This window comes from Euphorbia lathyris, chromosome 6 (genome assembly GCF_963576675.1).
Source record: "Euphorbia lathyris chromosome 6, ddEupLath1.1, whole genome shotgun sequence".
Lineage (NCBI taxonomy): Eukaryota > Viridiplantae > Streptophyta > Magnoliopsida > Malpighiales > Euphorbiaceae > Euphorbia > Euphorbia lathyris.
In genome coordinates, this window is record NC_088915.1 from 17,656,047 (window position 1) to 17,680,728 (window position 24,682).

Here is a 24,682-nt window from a genome sequence, read left to right on the forward strand (position 1 = left end):
TAACCAAATCAGCATACCAAGGCTCAATTGTATTGATGCTAAATAAGTGTTCATCGGGGAATTCATCTTTGAGCTCTCCATTGTCATCGTCCGACGAGAGGAGCCGGCTAAGATGATCTGCCACTAAGTTTTCTGACCCTTTTTTGTCACGTATTTCAAGGTCGAATTCCTGTAGCAGAAGTATCCACCGAATTAAGTGAGGTTTCGCGTCTTTCTTCTTCATTAGATACCGCATCGCTGCATGGTCAGAAAACACAATGACTTTAGTACCAAGTAAATAGGAACGGAATTTTTCTAAGGCAAAGACAATAGCTAAAAGTTCTCTTTCGGTGGTCGAATAGTTGCTTTGAGCATTGTCAAGTGTTCTCGATGCATAATAGATAACGTGAGGTAGCTTTTCCACCCGCTGTCCCAGAACAGCGCCGATTGCATAGTTGCTAGCGTCACACATAATTTCGAAGGGGTAATTCCAATTTGGTGGTTGGATGATAGGTGCTGACACTAGCTTTTCCTTTAATTCATCAAATGCATCCTTACAAGTCTGATCGAACTCAAACGCGACCTCTTTTTGCAGCAATTTACACATGGGCTATGTTATCTTGGAGAAATCTTTAATGAAGCGCCGGTAAAAACCTACATGGCCAAGAAAAGAACGAACTTCCCGGACACTTCCGGGGTAAGGTAAAGACTGAATTACATCTATCTTTGCTCTATCTACCTCAATTCCCCTTGCTGAAACCACATGTCCTAGAATTATGCTGTGATTTAACATAAAATGACATTTTTCATAATTCAGGACCAAATTAAACTTTAAGCATCGTTTCAGTATTTTACCAAGGTTGATTAAGCATTCATCAAAGGAGTCACCGTAAACAGTGAAATCATCCATGAATACTTCGATAATTTGCTCCACATAATCAGAAAAAATACTTACCATACACCGTTGGAATGTCGCCGGTGCGTTGCATAATCCAAACGGCATTCGTCGGTAGGCAAATGTACCGAAGGGGCATGTGAACGTCGTCTTTTCCTGATCTTCGGGTGCCACTGGAATTTGGTAGAACCCTGAATAACCATCCATGTTGCAATAAAATTTCTTTCCTGCCAATCTTTCCAACATCTGATCGATAAAGGGGAGTGGAAAATGATCTTTCCTTGTAGAGGCATTCAACTTCCTGTAGTCTATACAAACGCGCCATCCATTTTGCACACGGGTCGGAACCATCTCACCCTTCTCATTTTGAACCACCGTAATCCCTGTTTTCTTTGGTACCACGTGGAGTGGACTTACCCATTTGCTGTCCGAAATTGCAAATATTATGTTGGCGTCTAACATTTTTTGGACTTCTTTCTTCACTACTTCCATCATGGGTGGATTCAGTCGTCGTTGAGCCTCACGTTTTGGTGTCGCTCCTTCTTCGAGGTGGATTTTATGCATGCATGTTGATGGGCTCAGACCTTCCATATCAGCAATTGTCCATCCTATGGCTTTTTTGTGCTGCCGTAACAATTCGATTAACTGTTCTTCTTCCTCCGGGTTTAGCATGTTCGAAATTATTACCGGCAGTGTCTCTTCAGTCCCCAAGTAGGCATATTTCAGATGTTTGGGCAGTTCTTTCAACTCCAACTGAGGGGCCTGCAAAATGGATGGTAAAGGGGGCTGATTAGCTTTAATTTTTGGGACATGTAGAACATTCCCCACCTGTTGGTCGGATCTTTTCAAGGCTTCGACAATTTCTTTTATGCTTTCCTCTATGTATTCGCTGTCCGTGGTCAGGATCTCACTTAGAGCTACCTGCAACTCATCTTTTCCACTTATATTAAACATATTTTGGGTCACAGGCTCAATTATGTCAATTCCACATACAGATGATACATCAATCGGGTATTTCATGGCATCATATACATTGAATTGGACAACCTTACCGTCAAATTCCATGGTCAGCATGCCCTTATGGACGTCAATTTTAGTTCTTGCCGTGGTTAGGAAGGGTTTTCCAAGCAATATCTCGGAAGATTCCAAGGTATTGTCGTCATTTTGCATATCTAACACATAAAAATCGGCTGGGAAAACTAAATCATTGACCTGCACTAAAACATCCTCTAGAACTCCCTTTGGGTAAACTAAGGCTCTGTTTGCTAATTGTATTACTACGCCTGTTTCTGTAAGTGGACCAGCATTCAAGGCAGAGTAAATAGACATAGGCATAACATTAATTGACGCACCTAAATCGCACATTGCTCTCTTGATACTAGTGTTACCAATTAAACACGAAATAGCAAACATACCCTTATCTTTGCATTTTTGGGGAATTTTTCTTTGTAATACAGCAGAGACGTTTTCTCCTACAATTACCTTTTCATGTCCGGCTAGCTTAGTCTTATTCACACACAATTCTTTCAGAAACTTTGCATATCGAGGTATTTGTTTAATTGCATCAAGTAAAGGGATGTTTACCTCTACCTTTCGAAAGGTTTCGAAGATGTCCCTTTCTTCCTTCTCTCTCTTTGATTTGGCTACTCGGCTAGGGAAAGGTGGTCTGATCACCAAAGGTGGGTCTTGGTCCTTAATTTCTTTTTCTGGGACTTTGCCATTTGTTGAGCTATCAGTTTCTTTCCCAGTTACCTCTTTTTCTTTCGCAGTGACCTGCTGCTGGTTGCAGGGTTGCTTAGTCTTGGGCAAGACCAAGTCCTTTCCGCTGCGCAATGTGACTGCACTGGCGTTCTGTCTGGGGTTTGTTTCAGTTTGTGAAGGCATCTTTCCCTGTGTCTGAATTGCACTCAATGAGGTCGCAATCTGTCCCATCTGTTTTTCTAGGTTCTGTAAGTTTGCTTGAAGGCTGGTAATCACCTTGCTTTGTTCCTTCTGAAACTTAACCAAATTAGTAATAACAGATTGATCATTAGAACTAGATGCTATACCTGAGTTTGGGTCGGACTGGGGAGGTCTGTACTATTGGGGCCTATGGTACTGTTGTGGAGGATTTGGTTGCGGGACGCTGTTTTGCTGTTTATAACTCAGGTTCGGGTGATCACGCAAGCCGGGGTTGTATGTGTTCGAGTATGGATCATACCTCCGCTGGGGCTGTCCTTGATATCCGAGAGCATTAAGCTGTTCTGGAGTGTCTTCCTGCAACGTAGGGCACTCATCTGTGGCATGTCCGGTCATCGTGCATATCCCGCATGCCTTTACCTGGACTGCTTTCCCTAAAACCAAATTCTGAACAAGGGAGGTCAGAGAATTAAGTTTTTCCTCAATTGCTGAAGTGTTTACCTCATACGCCTTTCTGGAACTCTCTTGTTGTCTTCCGAATTACTGCGATGTCGCTGCCATGCTCCGGATTAGCTCTTTAGCTGCCGCTGGAGTTTTATCTATGAGATTTCCCCCACTGGCGGCGTCTACCATTCTTCTTTCCATACTCAGCATCCCCTCATAAAAGTATTGAATGAGAGAGTGTTCAGTTATACCGTGTTGGGGGCAGCTTGCACAAAGTCTCTTAAACCTCTCCCAATAATTATGGAGCGTTTATATGTCCTTCTGTTTGATTCCGCTGATTTCTCTATGGATCATTGCTGCCCTTGAGGCTGGAAAATATTTTTCCAGAAATGCTTGGGTCATTTCCACCCATGTTGTTATGGATCCCGAAGGTAGATTTAGGAACCAATCCTTAGCTGTATCCTGCAAAGAAAAAGGAAAAGCCCTCAATTTAACTTGTTCTTCAGTAATTCCTTGTGGGCTCATACCTGAACAAACAGCATGGAATTCTTTCAGGTGGTTGTGTGGATTTTCGCTTTCCATCCCATGGAACTTTGGTAAATAATGAATCAGTCCTGATTTGAGCTCGAAGGCTGCGTCCAGATTCGGATATATTATGCACAGAGGCTGCTGGTCTGCTTGAGGTGCGTGCAATTGCCTGAGAGTCGCCATACTTTCTGTCTTAGTTTCAATTATCTCAACTTCTTCGTCTGAAAGTTCTTCTTCGCTGAAGCTATGAATTCCTATGGCTTGTGATTTTTGTAGCCTTATTTCCTTTCGGATTCTTCTTGTCAAAAGTTCGATTTCTGATTCGAAAAGAAGTTCTTTAGAAGGTTCAGACCTGGTCATATACGAAACAAAATCAAGTTAGATTAATCCCCGGTAACGGCGCCAAAATTTGATGGGTGTCGAATCCACCAAATAAACAGTTATTTACTGATTCGTAGATAGGGGTAAATAGAGATCGTACCCTAAGGATTAATACTGATTGTTCGTATAATAATTAAATCAAAATGAATGTAAATGGGGGTGAATGGTTGATTGATTGATTTAGATTGACTTTGTAAAGTCGAAATTGCAATTAAAAGAAAAGGGGTGTACTCTTATCAGGTTGGAAACCGATTAAGGGATAACCGCAGACCTAGTATTTATTTCCTTTTGATCACTGAAAGTGTGAAAATATCATAACTAACATGACCCGGGTTGGTTATAGCCGTTCCTTATTCATTCCCGACCTAATCCTTCCTTAGTTGTAAAGCAAATCCTAGAGCGCCTAAAGATAAGCTCCTAATTGACAGACGGTTCTAGCTTAGCGCTTAGAATTCGATCTGTCAAAAGCATTAGGAATTAGAAGGACCCAACCTAAGTTAACCGGATTCTTAGCGATTCCGATTCAAACCAAATTACGTGTTCATACGCTTAATATATGTTAAGAACTCAGATGATTACGAATCCTAAACCCTAACATTGATTCAACGAATGAGGAGACCGAAGCCCGGCCGAACTAAAGTCTAAACTTCCGTCGAAGGTCTGATTTTATAGATCAATGAACATGTAAACGGGTAAGAAAATTAGACTGATGAACTTAAGAATGACAATCTCACAATAGGAAATAATACTAGCCTTTGATTAATCCCTAAATCGATAAAGGAGTTTAGCTACTCATAGCCATGAATCGACTATGATAGCTACAAAATAATAAACGTAAAAAATGAAAACAAGAAATTCTGCCAAAAGCTTACAAAAACCCTAACAAGGAACTATCAAAATCCAAAAATATCTCCAAAAGCAAATGTGGGTTTCTTTTATAGTGTTAATCCAAGAATCTTCAATCTCCTGGGTTCTCTCCTTGTTTACAGGGATTTCTTTCGTTCAAAACATGCTGTTGAAACTGTGGAGATAAGTTAGTTTCTGATTCTGCTGACTTGGCGATCTGAATAAGTCGACCCTCTTAGTCTTGGGCAAGACTAAGCATGTTACGCCCGCAAAGCTGAACTTGAGTGAGAAAAGGTCCAAAACAGCCTTCCAAGCCTTCTTTTCTCTAATTTGATCCCTGAAATCACTTATGCAACAAAACAAGTAAAAAGGGCCTAAAACGACACGATTAAGAATGGAATATTCACAAAATGAGCATAATAAACTTGTCGTTTTGGACACTTATCACCAGGACTACCTAGTAATTGTGGTAAAAGAGAAAACAATCTTTATCAACCCTACCTACCTTGCCAACTTGCTGAAATTAAAGAATGAAGGGACAAAACTAAGGAGAACTGGTGATCATGAAGGAACTGGGTACGTAGCCACCTTTTGCAAGCCCCCTAGCCATTCTGGAGAAATCTCCAGTTCCTCAATGGGCCAACACCAAAAGATGGCACACTACCTGCTGACCAATTATATCTTCCCAAAGATAAATTGCACCAGCTCAGCAATATGCCAGTTTTCTTAATTGCTGGCTTCCAAAGGAGCACTGGAACTCTAAGGCTGGGCTCACTCATAACCAGAATCCTCATAGACCATCAGATTGAACTATTCGAGGAAACTGAGGCCTAAGGCTCTGAGATAACAGCTGCTGCGCTGCGTGCCTTGAAGTTTGACCAACCAGTTAAGAAAGCCAAAGGTGGTGATCAGCCTGCTGAGGAGACTGTCCCACAGAAGGGCAAAAGAACAAAGGCTCCAGCTGCCCGTAAAAGGAAAGCTGTTGGGACTCCTTCAAAAGATGCTGAGTCTCCGGCCAAGAAGCTGAAGTCAGCTGCTCAAAAAGGTCAAGAGAGACCTAACTCAGCTCAGAAGAGAAGCAGGCAAGATGAGCCTGATACAGAAGAAAGAATGGATGCTGATGAGCAACCTTTGAAAAAGAAGAAGTCATCAGAGCTGACCCCTATTGATGCTATCCCCACTGACTTCATTAATCCTAGTGACTCTCACTTCACATAGTGTCAGGGAACTGAAGCTGAGCATCAAGAAGACGATGTGCAACTGGATAATCAGTTCATCACACAGGTTGAAGAAGAGCTAGAAGAAGACGAAGGGAATGATCAACAGGAGGAAGAAGAAAGTGGTCAGGATGACACTGAGGAGACAGCCAGTGAAGAGGAAGCTGCTGACCCAACTAATACTGAGTTGGCTGCAGATGAAGAACACGAACAAGCTGACCAGCTCAATACTGATCAAGAAGAGACTTCTCCTCCTCACTCAGTAGAGTCTATCCCAGCTGACACTACACCTCCTCGAAGAAGACTAGTAAAGGCAAGTCAGACAACTATCATTGACCTTCCTGTTCAGAAGCCGACCAAAGATCCTTCTTCGCTTAAGCTAAAGTTTTTCAGTAAACAAACTCCTTCTTCTCAACCAGCTTCTCTTGAAAAGCAAGCCTCTGTTTCTTCACAACAGGAACAAGCCGACTTGAATGCTTCTGCCAAACCTTCAAACCAAACCAAGCAAGTTCTCGATAATACTGCTGCTCCAAGAACCGTGCTGACTCAGGACATTCCTGCCCCTGTCAGCACTGAAACCATTCGGATTACTTCTTCACCAACAATCATCCCTGCCGATCAATCATCTCTCCAAGAGAACCAAGTGTAGATTGAAAATCCCCTTCCAGTCACTGACCATGTCGTCCCTGAGAAAAATCCGACTCCTCCATCAACTGGTCACACTGAGGAAACTAGACAACCTGATGAAGGATCACTCAGCTATCTGCATGCCACCGAGTCTGGTAGACAACTAATCAACTCGGTGCAGTCATTAATCAAGGATCTTCATCAAAATGCTGAACCTACTGCTGGGTCTACCAACAATGAGTCAACTCAGCTGTCCCAAGTCACTCATCTTTTAAATGAAGTTAAAGGACTGAAGGATCTGCTAAGTGATATGATCTCAATTCAATCACATCAGCCCAAGCAGGACTCAATAACAAAGCTGGCTGAGCTCCAACTGACAACAGTTCAACATCTTAACACTCTTCAAGGACAATTCCAGACCTTATCAGTTGCGAACACTCAATATGCAACTTCTGATGAAGTTAAGATGCTCTTTGCCCAGCTTCACACTGAGCAAACCAAGACCAACCATCAGCTGGCTTCCTACTCTCAATGCTCGGTGGAGCAAATTAGCGAAGCAGTTCGTTTGCTGAACTTGAATAAGCAAGAGATGGACACTGATCAGATGAAGCAGAATGAGATACTGGTCACTACCCAAAAGACTTTCACCCATGTGCGTCATAACAATATCCAGCGTCAATACTATGACTCAGCCATGCTAAAAACATTTCATCAAGTTTTTGCTGCACTGTCAGATACAATTACTTGGGTGGGTAAGTCTCAAGCCTACATACTGAGCCTACTCAGCGTAGCTGAACTCGATATACCTAAAGAGATCTTGGATGAAGGCGTTATTATCTTCGACGGCATCAATGAAAGTGCCGACAAGCTTAAGGAGCTGTCCGCCGTACTGACCACCGCGGTCTTAACCGACTCCTTTAGAATTCCTCCTCCTCCCGATGCTGACAAAACGGGGGAGAAAGAACAAGCTAGAACTCAGCATGAGGCTGCTAGAAGTAGTCAGTCTAAGCAAAAGAAGAAGAAATAGAAATAGGCTAACACAGTCTTGTTCTTTACTTTGAAGTTTCTATGTTTCTTTTTGCTTAGCTTTTTGCTGTATATGCTGACTACTTTATTTCAATACAATACTTGCATCTTTTATCCAAACGTGAGTTATTTTATATGATGCTGTGTATTATGTTACTATGTATCTTCAAGTACATCAACTATGTTTACTGCTTATAATACTTGTTGATTGTATCCTATGCTGATAAAATGTTTGACATTGTCTTGTATGTTTATAAAACACTGTCTCATAAGACCCATTGAACAATAAAATACTCAACGCCCTCTGAATGTTAAATCTTCCGCTTAACACTGAGTAAAATAGAATATATTCCTTGAGCTGACCTATATCTGTAAACTGACCTTAGACTTACTCAATTAAACCTTAAAATGTTTAGAGTAAAACTAAGTCAGTAGCTCAACCTTGACGGGGGAGTCTGCTAAGTAATATTAGGTCAACAATCATGGGGGAGCTCAACACTGAGTTATTCGCTGAATAGTTTTGCCAACATCAAAATGGGGGAGTTTGTTGAAACACCTTTCCACATGATTTTGATTTGACAAAATTATTTAAGTAAAATTAAATATATTCTAAACACACTAAGTTTAAATGCTTTGATTTATTAAACTAATGTGTTTGTTCAATGTTGAGTTAAATTGTTTATAAGACATAAAGACTAAAAGGCTTAAAGCCCAATACGAAAGTCAAAGCCCAAGTCAAACAGATCAAGACAACTCGGCCCACGTATGCAAAACGCTGTCGTTATGTACAAAACACAGCTCAACGGAAGAAGGATCGAGAAGACCTTCGTTGAACAACTTCGGAATGAAGCTGCTGAGTTGTATCGACAAAGAGTACAAGACAGCAGCTGAGCAAGAACAACTTCCAGACAAAGTATTTCTACTTTGGGTAAAGTTCAGAAGACACAGAAAGCTGTCTAGTTGACCTTACCATAAATGGAGAGACATTCTGCCGGACTGACTAAAAGCTGCTCAGCACTGACCAAAGATAGAAGATACTTGAATCTGATTGGCCGAGAGCACTGAGCAGGACTGAGTGACAACGACAGGAAGCCGTTTCCCTCCAACGGTTATTTCGAAATTCGAAATGACTGATGCCTCAGACGTCTCTATAAATAGGGCCTTTCAGTGCTTCATTCAACACAGAACTTCATCAAGCCATTACGCCGACCAAAATTCTACTCAAAGTTTTGTGAGAAAAAACAAAGCAAATACTTACACCAAATTCTATATCTTTCGTGTAAAAGTCTAGAGTGATTATTCAATCATCTAAGGTGTCTTAGCAATTGTTGTTTAGGATAAATCTTTATCATTTCTAGAGATTAGAAAGGAGAGGTTGAGTACTCAGTTATAGTACTCAGCGAGAGATTAGGAGTGAGTAGAGGTATAGAGGAAGGTACTCTTGTTATACTCAGCTTCTAAGTTGTAAAAGGTTTGATGCTCTACCGTTAAAGAGCTCAGTAGAGAATTCGAAAGCTCGGAACGTGTTCCGGGGACAGGACGTAGGCTTAGAGGCCGAACCTGGATAAATCTGCTGAGTAAAATCTTTCTAACCTTAAACTCCTTAATATATATATTGCTTGCTTAAACAAAACTGACCAAGTAAAGAGGTCACGCTGAGTTGTATACATTGAGTATCTGAGTTCAGGAATAGACTCAAGTGCTATCTCCTGACTCAAAGAAAGAAGCTGACTTAGTCACCAGTTGACTAAGCTAGTGTCTTAATTTACTCAGCGCGCTGTGTAATCCTTTTTCAAAGAAAAAGAAGTCAGCCTTAACGTACTAAAATTTTAAATAGTTCCTATCCCCCCCTTGGAACTAACTTGTTACGTTATAAGGGACCAACAAGAACAAGCTTAGAACACCACACACTCCTCTAAGCATAACTAGGATCAATGTTTAACTTGGAAGATAAAAAAGTATCTTTAGAATAGTATTTAGCTTTGAACATTCGGCTAACTAAAATATGTGGTTTAATGATAAATTTCCAACCTTGCTTCCCTAAAAGAACATCGTTATAATCATGGAGATCCCAAAAGGCTGATCCTTGATCCTTTTTAAGAGAAAATTGGTTCCAGTAAAATCAATGAATATTTCTATGCCCTCACTTTTCAAACCCCACCAAAAAGAGTTCACCATCTTATAAAGTTCATCACAAGTAGACCTCGGAAGCAAAAAGGTACTCATACTAAAGGTTGGAAGAGCCTGAGCAACCAACTTCAACAACACGTCCTTACCAATAGAGATATTAAGGTGTCAGATCTTTTAATGATGGTACTAGAATTTAGGAACGTTGTAAGATTGACTTTTTATTTGTTTTAAGATAAAGGAAGAGTTGTTTGTAAAATGATTGTCCTTATTTGTAACCGAACTGACCGACTTATATGGAATTTTACTCATGATGCACTTTGCAATCTAGTTATAAGGTTTTGGAGAGTATATGTGACAATGTTGATAGTGAGAATGTGTGGAAGGTTCTATAGAGTTTAGCTTTACCTCATAAGGTAAAAGAGTTTCTCTAGAAATTATGCATAAGATGTTTGCCTATCAGAAATAGACTAATGCATGTTGAGGTTCCATTTATTTGTGGAATCTGCAAATTTGCTATTGCATGCTAGAATTTTGTTGGAGTTGATGTCTCTAACGACGATTTTGATGAGTTCATCGACTAGTTTTTTCATGTGTGTAGTGTGACCGTTGAAGATTTTCTTTGTGCACGATTGTTGTTTTATGAATTGTTTGGACTCAACGCAATAACATAATTTGGAACGGGGTTTCAACTTCGGAAAACGTCGCTATTTCAGTTAACGATGACTTTTTTTAAGGTTTGGAAGGACTGTTATGCCAACTATGATAAATAAAATATTAAAATTATTCATTGCCAACTCTCTGGTTATACCGTTTCGTTAATTGCAATATTGATGCTTCAGTCTTTCAAGCTGAGGATTGACTGGTACTTGGGTTGTTATGAGGCGTGAAAATTATAGCTTTATGATTATAGAAGCTCTCATTCTTCGAGGATTATGGAAGCCAAAGTGGATGAGCCCTTGCTCTGCGCCAAGCTCTCTCTTAGATCCTTTCACTACACCTTCTTAAAGTTCAGGTCGAATCAAATGCTAAATCTGTAGTTGACAATTCACCCCATGAAGGAGGATCTGTTTGAGTTCGGTAATATTATTCAAGACTGTAAAAAGTTGATTTGAAATAAGCCGGATATTAGAGCGGGTTGTTGCATGACAATACCGTTCCAATGATAATATTTTTATAAATCATATAATGAGCTTTATAATGATTGCATTTCTTTTTCTTAAAAAAATATACATATATAATTTCTCTTAATTTTATTTATCACGAAAATAGTGTGTAAATTGAGGAAAACGTATAAATAAGTTAATTTTTTTTTTTTTTTTTTTATCTAGTAAAACCAGTGTTGGAGAACTGGGACTGTGAAAACGACAAAAAAATCACCTTCGTACGCACTGGGTCTATCAAGCGCCGTGTGTTCATTTCACCAACGCATTTGCATTTTTCATTTTCATCTTTTCTTTCTTTCTTTCCCTGTTCTCCAATCTGAGATCTAATTTCGGTTACACCTGTGAACCAAAGTTTTCCATAGCTGATGCTTTCATTTCCAATTCCAAAACCCTAGCCCTAACCCCTTTTCATCACTTCTAATGGAGCAACTCAAGACTATTGGCCGCGAGCTCGCAATGGGTTCTCAGGGTGGCTTCGGTCAATCCAAAGAATTTCTTGATCTCGTCAAATCCATTGGCGAAGCTCGATCCAAGGCCGAGGAGGATCGAATTGTTCTAGGTGAGATCGAGACTCTTAAGCGTCGCATTGTTGAGCCTGATATCCCTAAGCGTAAGATGAAGGAATTCATAATTCGCCTTGTTTATGTTGAGATGCTTGGTCATGATGCTTCTTTTGGTTACATTCATGCTGTCAAGATGACTCATGACGATAATTTGCTACTCAAGCGGACTGGATATCTTGCTGTAACGCTGTTTTTGAATGAGGATCATGATTTGATTATATTGATTGTTAATACAATACAGAAGGACTTGAAATCGGATAATTATTTGGTGGTTTGTGCGGCTTTGAATGCGGTTTGTAGGTTGATTAATGAGGAGACGATTCCTGCTGTGTTACCGCAGGTCGTTGAGTTGTTGGGACATTCTAAGGAGGCTGTTAGGAAGAAAGCAATCATGGCTCTTCATCGCTTTTATCAGAAGTCTCCTTCCTCTGTTTCTCATCTTGTCTCCAATTTTCGCAAGGTTAATTCTTCAAATCCCTGTCATTCATTCAGAAGTTTGAGATGACTTGCTTTTCTGTGGAGTTTTATTGTGCAACTTCCAATCGCAATCCAATTGCTAAACTAAGCGTGTTTATCCTTTGTTGGCATTTATCTCAAATTTCTAAGTTCGAAAAAAGGGATTCCAAAATTTCATTTTAGTGCCAAAACTGCATTTGATGTTAATTAGAGGTTGTAGGAACTGTTGTTGATGCGTAAGTTTTGAATCTTATTCTTAATGACCTGGCAGTTAAATATGAAAATATTGTGCTGGTAGAATGAAGGCAACAGCATCTATGGCATTTTGTATTGAAATATTTTGGATAATTGATGAAGGGCCCTTTTGGCGTAGAAATGTAGACAGTTACTTTTTTATTTTTAAAATATCAGATTAATTCCTCAATTTTATGTATTAGCTTACTACTTTTACTTCATTTTTGGTAGTCTTAAGTTCCTTATTCTTTTTTTTTCCGGTATTTCATGTTAATATCTTCATCTTTTATGGTGTGTAACAGACCATGTAATACACTAGAATACATGGGATACCATATAGATTATGAGTCTACATGAATATATTAAACTTAAGATGAATACACATATTTATACAAGGTTTTCCCTACAATAAAGAAAACATAGTGGCCCTACTAGCAGCCCTATAGCTGTCACAGAAGCCTAAGCATGATCTAGTTGCAGCCTAAGCATGTTATACATTTATTACATTGACTTATTCTGTAACACTCCCCCTCAAGCTGAAGCATGGATTTTAATCATGCTCAGCTTGCTACAAATACAGATAATATAGTCTTAAAGACAGTGCACTCAAAATACTTTAGAATATAAAAATATAATCTGGGAAACGTGGCCTAGAAGAACAAATCGGACAGGACAGACGACAGCAGAAGAACATCAAGCTTTGTTCTGAAACAGAGAAGCAAAACTCAGTTGTAGCCACATGCAAGAGGCTGCCAGCAACATCAGTGCACAAAAGGAGATTCACCGGAAACCTGACCGAACAGACACAGTGGAAACAGAGAGGCGACATCGGTGGAAGAACTGAAACTTGGAACCCTAGGTCCAAACAGTCTGCTCACAAGGCAGACAACAATGCTGAAAGAAACAACCCAGAAATGTAACCCAGAAATTCTGCTCATAAAGCCGAAAACAAATTCTGGAATCTCAATCCAGAAACCCAAAACAAGCTTCTGATCCCATGTAAGGAGGAATTTTCTTACAGCGACGACGACACGGGGTGGCCGGAATGTGAGGAAACACCGATCGGAAGCGGAGAGGATGAACCAGAGGGGTGGTGAGATAAAATGACGTCCCAACAGTGAGTATTCAAGAGACCCAAGCTCTTGACAGAAATGGAACCCTGGGAAATACTACCCAGAAAATATTGAACCTGGGAAATACTACCCAGAAAATATTAAACCCTTGCAGAAACACAACTCTGGAAATACAACCCAGAAAAAAAATTCAGAAACCTTAGACCTTAGGCTCTGATACCATGTAACAGACCATGTAATACACTAGAATACATGGGATACCATATAGATTAAGAGTCTACATGAATATATTAAACTTAAGATGAATACACATATTTATACAAGGTTTTCCCTACAATAAACAAAACATAGTGGCCCTACTAGCAGCCCTATAGCTGTCACAGAAGCCTAAGCATGATCTAGTAGCAGCCTAAGCATGTTATACATTTATTACATTGACTTATTCTGTAACATGGTGCTTTATATGTTTTACGTGGATGGATGTACACTATCTGATGAGGCTTCCTTTGTTGCAGAGGCTTTGTGATAATGACCCTGGAGTTATGGGTGCAACACTTTGTCCTCTTTTTGAACTCATAACTGCGGATGCTACTTCTTATAAAGATTTGGTGATAAGCTTTGTAAGCATTCTAAAACAGGTAGCTGAACGCAGATTGCCAAAGAGTTATGATTATCATCAGATGCCAGCTCCCTTTGTACAGGTATTTGCTTTATGTTATGTTCTTTTCATCTTATATTCTGCTAGTGGATGAACTGTGATGTTATACTTATAAGTGAACGTGTACACCCGGTCCTTCAATGTATCTGGTTCTATGGCTTTTTATCTTCTTGTATGCTTGGTTTTTCCCTTTAAGAATGCGGATATGGTGTATTTGGTATTTCTATTTCTTGATCATTAGTAAGCTGTTTTATTAGATGTGGTATCACCGTATCAGTAAAAAAAAAATCACACCTTGTGTATTGTCATCAGACGTTTTGTGCTTCCTGGAAAATAAATCACATATTGAACCCATGTGGGTGCTATTGATTCTGAAAACAAGGTTCAACTATTATGAAGCAGGAATGCTAAGATGGATGATATTCCTTCATTTATTGGGCTCTTTTTCTTTTCTTTTCTATTTGTTCTTCTCATGTTACATGACCAATGTCATTGTGAATTGATTCATGAATTGGTCTACATGTGATTCGAAGAATTGACATAGCAAAGGATTATTTATGCATCCTCCTGCCCACCAAGACGAATGCCTTAGTTATTTTGAGTTTATCATGGAACCAGTTTACTTGAGTTTACTGTGTGAAGTAGACCTTTCTATGAAGGTTTGTTTGTTCTGATAGTAAACAGTGGCTTCTCTTGATCTGTCATTTGTGGGCTTGGAGAAGTAAATTGCATTAAGATGGATGATGGTCAATGCCAGGAGAGATTCTCACCTTCTTTGCTGAAATATTTTCATTTATTTTTTCTTTTTTTTCTTTCATATACTTATGCACATAATATGTAATTAAAAGCATTGTTCAAAATTGCAGATTAAGTTGCTTAAAATCTTGGCATTGCTAGGAAGTGGCGACAAGCAAGCAAGTGAGAACATGTACACAGTTGTTGGGGACATATTCAGGAAGGGTGATTCCTCAAGTAATATTGGAAATGCAATACTTTACGAGTGCATATGCTGTGTATCTTCAATATATTCCAATCCTAAGCTATTAGAAGCTGCTGTTGATGTAATTGCAAGATTTTTGAAGGTTTGTTTCTGTAGCCTGTGTACTCCTTTAGATTTTGCAGTGTCAAGGCATTTTTTTTACATGCATTTTGTTCGTATGACTCTAAGAATACACTGTTATCTTGTTGGCAGAGTGACAGTCACAATTTAAGGTACATGGGAATTGATGCCCTAGGACGATTGATTAAACAAAGTCCAGATATTGCTGAGCAACATCAATTGGCTGTGATAGATTGCTTAGAGGTGAGATTTTGGCTTAGAAGTCCTTTTCAGATTACTTATTTGTTGAATTTGTGGAGCAGCTGAATTAGTTAATTGGCTTGTATTCAACTTATTTACTGTTTTCTCCTATTTTGTTTGCATAGAGCTTTTTTACTATAATCCTATGCAGAATGTGGGAAAATTAAATTTCACTAAACACTGCTAGTATATGCAGAAAAACACCCAAATTGGTTGCAATAGTGATTGTTGTCGAATAAAGATGTTAACTCTGATGCTTATGTTGCTAATTAATAATTATTGTTTCACATTAAAACAAGGTAGTTAGAGGCGCTAGGCTGACCTAAGGCGCTAGATTCCTGTATGGCCTTAGGCGCAAGGGGCAGAAAAGGTGAGGGCCCGAGCGTAATGAGGTGCACATGTCCTTAGAAAATAAAAACTAATTAGGTTAATGATCTGATATTTTATTTAGTATGTACCTTTTTCCTAAATTAAATTTTACTGTTTTGGTTTTTATAACAAATACTAAACATTAATAGTCTTGATTCAAGTAATTCACCATGTGAAGACAAATCGCTAAATTAGGTGAATGATTTAGTTCACCCATTACGCAGAAAATAAAATAAAATAAGCACAGAAATACAAAAACATGATATCGTCACCTCCCTTGCAAATAGATTGCCTATATGGTCTGTGATGCCTAGTCGGAGAAGTCGATCGCCTGGCTGAAGCCGTCTGGACTTTGAGGTGCGGACGGTTTGGGCGAGCGCCTTTAACTACACTGCATTAAAATAGACTTGTGTTGTAACTCCTATTTGTGATGAGTTATTATCCTTTTTCTTCATAGAACTGATTTATCTTTCTGGTAGTTGTTTTTATAATTTTCATATATAAACTGTGGAATGAGTTGAAAAGCAAACTAAAATGCAAAGTTTTGCTGAAATCATTGTTTCTTGATACAATTGCATATGGTTTAGCTGTTAGGGCTATATATGATTGCTCATAGCTGGAAAAATGTTAATTGTTTAGTAGGTTATTGCCAAATGTTGATTGTATGAAAATGACCATCAAGGATATTTTTTTTTAAATACGTTCTCATATATTTTTAATTTTCCCTATAAATGCTATATTTAGTTCAATTATGACATGAACCATAATATTGTGGATAGGACGGATTGGAGGGAGCGAATCTGTGTCGCTGACACGACTTGACTTTCACGGTTTTATATGATGGTTCATGTTAGCCGACCCCGAATCATTTCGGGACTAAGGCTTTGTTGTTGTTGTTGTTGTTGTTGTTGTATAACATTAGTGGAATGGCATTTTTTTATAATGATTTCCGAGTAATTTATAATATTATAAAATATTTTCATAAAGGAGTTATTTTAATGGTCAGGCTTTTTTGAGGTATATTATCCAAATAAAAAGATAATTTCAAATCAGCTTATTTTGAGAAAAAGCTCTAGCTTAGAACTTTTTGAATCTACAACTACTTGAATCGTTTCTATCAGTTGTTTTTTTAATTTTTTTTTGAACTTATTTAACATCTTTAATTAGCTGTTGAGGGTTTAAACAACTGTAAGCCACCTTGAGTTGAACCAAGTATGCCCTTAGTCAAAGTTGCAGGACTGGGTGTTTATATTATCAAAATTTATTTCTCTTTTGTAATATCGTATTTCAATTGGAATTCTATGTATTAGTTATGATAGAAAAGAATTTCAAATGTCAAACAGTTTTCCTTATGAAAAATGTGTAAATGAATATAGGGTATTGCAATTCAGAAATTAATGCAAATTTATTGATTCTACTTAGTCTACAAATAGTTGGTCCTGTATTATTGAATAATTCATAATGTGTTTATATGGGGAAGAGCAAGTATTAGAAGGCACTGGCTGCATAAATTCTCAGCATGTACTTATTTATGTTTTTTTTTTTCAATTATCATTTTAGGATTGCTTGTTATTTAGCTAATAATCCTTTCTTTTACGTTGTTACTCTCAGGACCCAGATGATACTTTAAAGCGAAAAACTTTTGAACTTCTGTATAAGATGACTAAGTCCTCGAATGTGGAAGTAATTGTTGATCGCATGATTGATTATATGATCAGTATTAATGACAATCATTACAAAACTGAAATAGCATCTCGATGTGTGGAGCTTGCAGAGCAATTTGCACCTAGTAACCATTGGTTTATTCAGGTATATATATTTTGATGTTTCTAGTGTTACAGTTCCTTTTATTTTTTATTTCTTTCCCTGGTTAATATGGCATTTCCTTGAGTTTTCACAGACCATGAATAAAGTCTTTGAGCATGCTGGTGATCTCGTGAAAAGTAAGGTGGCTCATAACTTGATGCGTTTAATTGCTGAAGGATTTGGTGAGGATGATGATACTGCAGATAGCCAATTGCGATCATCTGCCGTATGTTGCTCTTGCACTTGTATATGGTTATCTATTCATTATATTGCTTAATGCGCTGAAAGGAAATAAACCATTAGAAAGGGCATGGTACATTGTAAAATAATATCCTAAAGGTTTGCTAGAAGAAAAAAAGTATACATGTGCTGTTAGTATATTGTTAGTAGACCTGGTGAAGAATTAATATTGGGATCTGTAGCAATAGATAATGCTAAATTTAATGTGATCTAAAAAAGCTGTGTTGATGCGAAGAAAAGAAGCTTAAATGGAATAAGTAGTGGGCGTAGGCTAGCATGTTATTATTTTGAGAGAGATACAAGAAAGGAAAGAATAAAAAGAAATGATTGGAAGATGAAGATGTCATTGGTACAGTTTCATGTTGAAAATTGAAATGGAGATCTAGTTCCTTTTTTTCTTTTTTCTTTTTAATTATCAAGGTGGAATGCTAATTCATAGCATAATCTGTTTTGGTGTTTAATCTTAATATAAAGATTTTACAGGGTATTTTCTAATTTCTCAATGTTATCTAGTTATCAAGACTTCAACATAAAGAATATAAATATATTCTCTGTTTACACTCCATCAGTTTCTTATCAATGCAATTAAAGTTTAGCTTGTTTTATTTTATGCATACACTAATAACTCAAATCTTGTATGTTATTTTGATGGTTCTTTTCTATTTTAATCAGGATTTATATTTCTTGTATTCAGGTGGAGTCATATTTGCTTATTATTGGAGAGCCAAAGCTTCCATCTGTATTTCTTCAAGTATGTTCCGTTCAATAAGGTTTACTTGGAATTCATTTGGATTTGTGTTTCTACTCATGGACATTGTTGAAAATGAAATAATATGCTGCTTCATTATGGATTCTTGATTACAGGTCATTTGCTGGGTATTAGGAGAATATGGAACTGCCGATGGCAAGTTTTCTGCCTCATATATTACTGGGAAATTATGTGATGTGGCAGAGGCATATTCAAATGATGAAACTGTGAAGGTATTTCTTAATCTCTAATGGATGCAGCCATTCCGGAGCACTTACATCAGTTAGAGTTTTTTTAATGATAAAAAAAAACTCTCTAATGGTTGTACATGCTTCTGCACTTTGGAGTGTCTTGCATGTTGAATGCTAGATTGATTGCTTGATTTTTGTGTGTTATCTTTTGGTTGTGTATATCTTGTGCACTTTTCTGCATATTCTTTTGTGGCATATCCTTTTCTTTCTTTTTTTTATCATTTGTTGTATTGCTTATCAAGTGAAATCTCTTTTTGAAGATATTGGGTACATATAACCAGTGCACTGACATTCATTCTTAAGCTTCTGCTTATTATATGAGTTTAAAACATGGTAGCGCTCTCCAGAACTCTTGTCTGTGAATGCTGTTTTGATTGTACATCCCTTATTATAAACATCCTTCTTTTGCATTCTTTGGTAAAGAATAACCTTTGAAAATGGATTAGCAAAAGTATGTATGTGGAAAGCTTTGGGCACCTGATATCCAAGCCAATAAATGGCTGTTGCTTCTGATAGCATGCTGGTAGATTCAATGTTGCCTCAGCTCTATTATTAAGTAGTTTATTTATTCATTTTTCTGTTCAATGACGTGGTTGATGGTAAATTTGAATGATTGATTTCAGCTTCTTGGAAAAAGAGCTTGTCAACAAATGCCAATAAGTGTATTAGCTTCTTGTGGTTAAGTATTAGTTAACTGTAGTCATCACCAAATGCTGGGAAGTTGTGAGAACACATTCCTGTGTTCTTTTAATCTCTATTCCTCCTCTAAATAAATCTTTTCTGTGCATATGCATGGCATGTGTGCAAATGGATGGAATTCACAATATATTGTGCTCTATTCTGTTGGGGTGTGCTAATGTGCAGTTGTTTCTGGTGTAGCAATTTAGTATCCTCATTATATAATTGATATTATTGCTGCATAAAGTTTATCTTTCTCAAAAATCTGAACTCACATGCACTCAGATTGTTGCTTGAGTACTGATGTTATTATTATTATTATCACCTTCTTTTCTTTACTTTAGGTTACTTTATTATTATTATTATTTATTAATTGTTCTAATTGTTATTATCTCAGGCTTATGCAGTCACAGCCCTGATGAAACTATATGCTTTTGAAATAGCTGCTGGAAGGAAAGTAGATATTCTACCTGAGGTAGGTTTCTGAAACCTTGCTTGAAGAGCTCTTCTTTTGGCAATCCCGTATTTTTTTTTTCCAATTGGTCAATATGATGGATAATTTAGAGCGAAAATGATTTTTGAATTGTTTCCTTCAGTTTGTAGTCTGAGAATATTCGACAATCCTTATCTATCAATAAAGATTGTTCATATGTTTTGGATTATACGGATATGAAACTTATTGATAGTTATTTTACATTATGGACGCTTCATCAGTGGGATAATACAATTACAAATCCATTGTGTGAAATAGTAGAGGGTAGCAAAATTAGTTAGGATAAAGTTCAAATAAAACCCCTGTGGTTTCACTAATTTTCAGATAAAGGACTGTGGTTTACTCTTTGTCAAAACGAGAACTGAGGTTTTCAAATTTAGCAAAATAAGGACTTTTTCGATTGATACTATTAAAATCACCCTTGACTTCAAAAATGACATATTTTAAAAACTACTAATATTCTAAGCAACTTTAATTCTTCAACTTTTTTATTTCGAGATTATTTAGATGATATTTGGTAAAGAGAGAGAGAGTTAATGTTTAGAGAGAGAAAGTTCCAAAAAAGATGATTTTCTAAAATCGAAAATGTATTTCCATAGAAAATATGGCATTGAACAACTTTAATTCTTGAAAATTTTCATTTTCAGGTCGTTAAAGATAGTTTTAATAGCATTATTAAAAGTGTGAAACCTCAATCCTCGTTTTGACAAAAAGTAAACCATAGTCCTTTATCTGAAAATTAGTGAAACCACATGGGTTTTATTTGAACTTTACCCAATTAGTTATTGATGAGTTGCTGGACATATGCACTTGCTTGGACAAATGCACTCTTTAACAATGGGCTCAGATTCTTACTTCATTGTCATTATAAATGGGGATAGTATAGGGACAGAGGGAAAACCTTCTACTCATGAACAACTGAATTAAGAACTCTTGGACAAAAGTACAATTTGCCACCTGAACTTTTAGCCGCGGGGAACTTTGCTCGAAATTAACTTTTTCCGGCCAATCTAGACCATGATTTTCTTTTTCTGACGATTCAATCTACATTTTGTCAAAGATGCATTCAACTGAATCAAACGTGAATTGCCAAAAAATCTAAGTTATTGCGCACAGAAGTTTTGGAAGTCCACTGACAAGAAGTTTGGGTGGAAAGTTGTATGTTTACCACAAAACCTCATCTTTTTGCTACAAGGGAAATATGCTTTCTTGATGAACTCCTACTACATTGTGTTGATTGACGATTGTCTGTATTTTTTTTTTTTTTTTATAAATGGGTTGGCACCTAAATCCTTTTTGTATCAGATTATTGATTGTTTGGTTGAAGTTCAGGTCAGGTTTCACTCAAATCGTGAGATTTGTAAATATTGCTCTCTCCTAGTTCCAAGTATAAATTGCAATATGTTGATTGAACTTTTTTAATATGTATTTATTTTCCCTTGCATATTACAAGCCTTCCTAGCTATTGACATCTATTAGTTCATTATGTTGTACCTTGCCGAGGTATATGTTTTCCTGATTTTCTGAGAAGAACCTGCTTTATGTCTAATCTTACTTTGTATGATGCAGTGTCAGTCATTGATTGAGGAGTTATCGGCTTCCAACTCGACCGACTTGCAGCAGCGTGCGTATGAGCTTCAAGCAGTCATTGGATTAGATGCTCATGCTGTTGAATGTATTTTGCCATCAGATGCTAGTTGTGAAGACATTGAGGTTACACTTAATCTTCATATTATATGATCATTTTATGCATTTTTATGCACAAGGCTGCATGGTTCTGTTTGTTTCACTCATTCAATCTCATACACCATTTGTTTTTTATTTAAGGTCTTTTCATCCTTATAAGTCCTGGGAATTATATAACACGTCCTACTATCTTGGATTTTCCACATCTAGTTACCAAACAATTTGTGATAGATATTACATTTTTCTGATTGATTCTGTACCCTTGACTACCATTTGCCTGGGGAATTTATAATGGTTGAAAGAAAAAATGCTACTAGGGTATACAGAACCTTTTTCTGCACATTTTTCTAGTGCTTACATCTCAAACCTGTGACCATTTGATTGGCATCATATTCTGTGTCGTGATATGTGAGAGAAATCTAATGTCTGAATTTGTTTGCAGATTGATAAAAGCCTCTCTTTTCTTGATAGCTACGTGGAACGTTCAATAGAGAGAGGGGCTCAGCCATATATTTCAGAAAGTGAACGTTCTAGGATTTTAAATATTAGCAATTTCAGGAACCAAGATCATCACGAACCTTCATCTCATGGTCTTAGGTTTGAGGCTTATGAGCTTCCAAAGCCTTCGATGCCATCAATGACACCTCCATTATCACTTGCATCCTCAACAGAACTTGTTCCAATTCCCGAGCCATCTTATTACAAGGAAGCCCAGCAGGCAGCAATAGTTCCATCTTCATCTGCTACTGGATCATCAGGCGTTAAGCTACGGCTAGATGGAGTGCAAAAGAAGTGGGGTAAGCCAACTTACTCATCGACTGCATCATCTACCTCAGGTTCTAGTTCACAGAAAACAGTGAATGGGACTCATATAGATGGGGCTAGCAATGTAAATTCAAAAGCACGTGAAATATCTTACGAGTCGAAGAAGCCACAAGTTGAAATCTCTCCAGAAAAGCAAAAGCTCGCTGCATCACTATTTGGAGGTACATCAAGAACTGATAGAAGGTCATCTACTACAAGCCATAGGCTTGCTAAAGGAAGCAGCCATGTTCCGAAATCAGCAAGTGTAGCTAATGCAGCAGTTCCAGTAGAGAAAACAACTCCAGTTCAACCACCTCCGGACTTGCTTGACCTGGGGGAACCTACTGCTAGTAGTAGTGATTCAGCAGCTGATCCATTTAAGCAATTGGAAGGGCTGATAGATCCAACCGATTTTGGTTCAAGTGCTAATCTCGGCCGTACTAATTCTGGTGATATTATGCAATTATATGCAGATACACCTGCAAGTGGACGAAGCAGTGATACACTAGATTCTTTAGCATCGAGCAGGAATGATGATAATCTTCTGCCTGGATCAATAAATGCCACTATCAACCCTTCTCAAAGTGGAGCTACGGTTACACATCCCGCACAAGTTACTAAAGGTCCAAATCGTAAAGATGCATTGGAAAAGGATGCACTCGTGAGACAGATGGGGGTGACCCCATCGACGCAAAATCCCAACTTGTTCAAAGACCTGCTAGGCTGAAATTGAAGAATTTGAGAGTTTAAATCAGTAATTTGAGATGCATTGGCATATGGTTCCACATCCAAGAGTGTCTGGGCTCTTCTCTTCGCAGTGCGTCAACTACATAAGAAGCAGAAGAGAGTGCATCTGATGGAGTAATTAATCCTCCCCCCGCGGTGCGAAAATCAGGTACAGATTGTATTTCTTGCTGGATAAATTTAGTTGGTAGTTACGAGCATAAAGGTCGGTGTACATGATACTCCCTTGAGTTTCTTTTCGAGTTAGTCCCATTTTTTGTGTGGGCTTTGGCGCTTTTCCGCGGGCAAATGGATTTTTCGATGTTCATTTTGTTCTGCATCTGCATTTGCATCAAAATGACTCGAGTTGTCCTGTTCCTGTTGTTATAATAATGCTGTATCAATGATTTTTCCAGTGGGTGTTTTTTTGTTTGTTAATTACATTATTATCTTCTGGACATAATAATAGGACTCAAATTTTATTGTATTTTTTTTTTTAATTTTCTTTTCCTTCAAATTTGACATAAATGTGCATGTTGATGTGTTTGATAAGTTGAACTAAGGGTCAAAATGGTACCTAAAGTTAACAACCAGAATCAATTTAGGTCAAATCGAAGTTTAGGTATCAACTCCGTCCTTAAGATGGCAAATTTTGACAAATTGACCCAGATATATTCAGTTTTAATACAAAAAAAAATCTATAAAATTTGTGTCAATTTGACAAAATTTGTCTAACTTAAAAGATAAGTTGATATCTAAATTGTGATTTAGCCCAATTGAGCTAAGTTTGAGAGCCATTTTTTTTACCTTTAATTCCCGAAAAGTTAGTTCACTATGTTTTTATCTTAAGATACTGGTTCGGCATTGTTCTCGATGTTTACTGAATTATTATGTTCAAGTTACAATAATCTTAGATCATGTCCGCCTGTAGCTGTAATAATTTAGTTGGCACTCAACACTACATGAATATGAATATAACAATATCATTTTTTTCGTAGCTATGCAACAGTTACATCTTTGAAGAATTGGGTAAATTACATCCATGTCCATAGTTGTTTATTCATTTTTACGGTATGTATGATCATTAAACTTCAAAACGTAAGATTAAGGTACTCAGGTCCGTTTGGTTTATCTGCCGATTGCTGTTTGTTTGTTTATTGTTGAAAAAAACTGTTTTTCATGTATAAACCATCAACGGTATAAAGAAAATAGAGTAGACAAAACACCTTTACATAACCAAATGAACCTTTGATAGATGATGGAAATTGAGTGTCATAATAGCCTAATTTACATAGGCCAAAATCAGCTAATTTGGCATGATTGTTGTCAATTAAGAGAATGTTTGATGATTTAACATTAGTAGTAGAAGTTGGTCACCTGCAACAATATATATCATAAGGGTGAGATTGGTTCGGTTCTGTTCGATCCGGTCCAATTCTAATATTTAAAAATATCCAAAATTGTA

The 24,682-nt window shown here is 37.5% G+C and overlaps 1 protein-coding gene across 1 annotated transcript; it reads left to right on the forward strand.

Moving 5' to 3' along the window:
- Window positions 1-11,375: 11,375 nt before the first annotated feature.
- Window positions 11,376-23,704, forward strand: LOC136232348 (AP-4 complex subunit epsilon). Its single transcript, XM_066021448.1, has 11 exons — window positions 11,376-12,158; window positions 13,977-14,162; window positions 14,986-15,201; window positions 15,312-15,422; window positions 17,400-17,597; window positions 17,689-17,820; window positions 18,529-18,585; window positions 18,699-18,815; window positions 19,909-19,986; window positions 21,574-21,717; window positions 22,133-23,704. The coding sequence occupies exons 1-11, from the start codon at window positions 11,556-11,558 to the stop codon at window positions 23,219-23,221; spliced, it is 2,931 nt and encodes a 976-aa protein (XP_065877520.1). The 5' UTR covers window positions 11,376-11,555; the 3' UTR covers window positions 23,222-23,704.
- The last annotated feature ends 978 nt before the right edge of the window (window positions 23,705-24,682 follow it).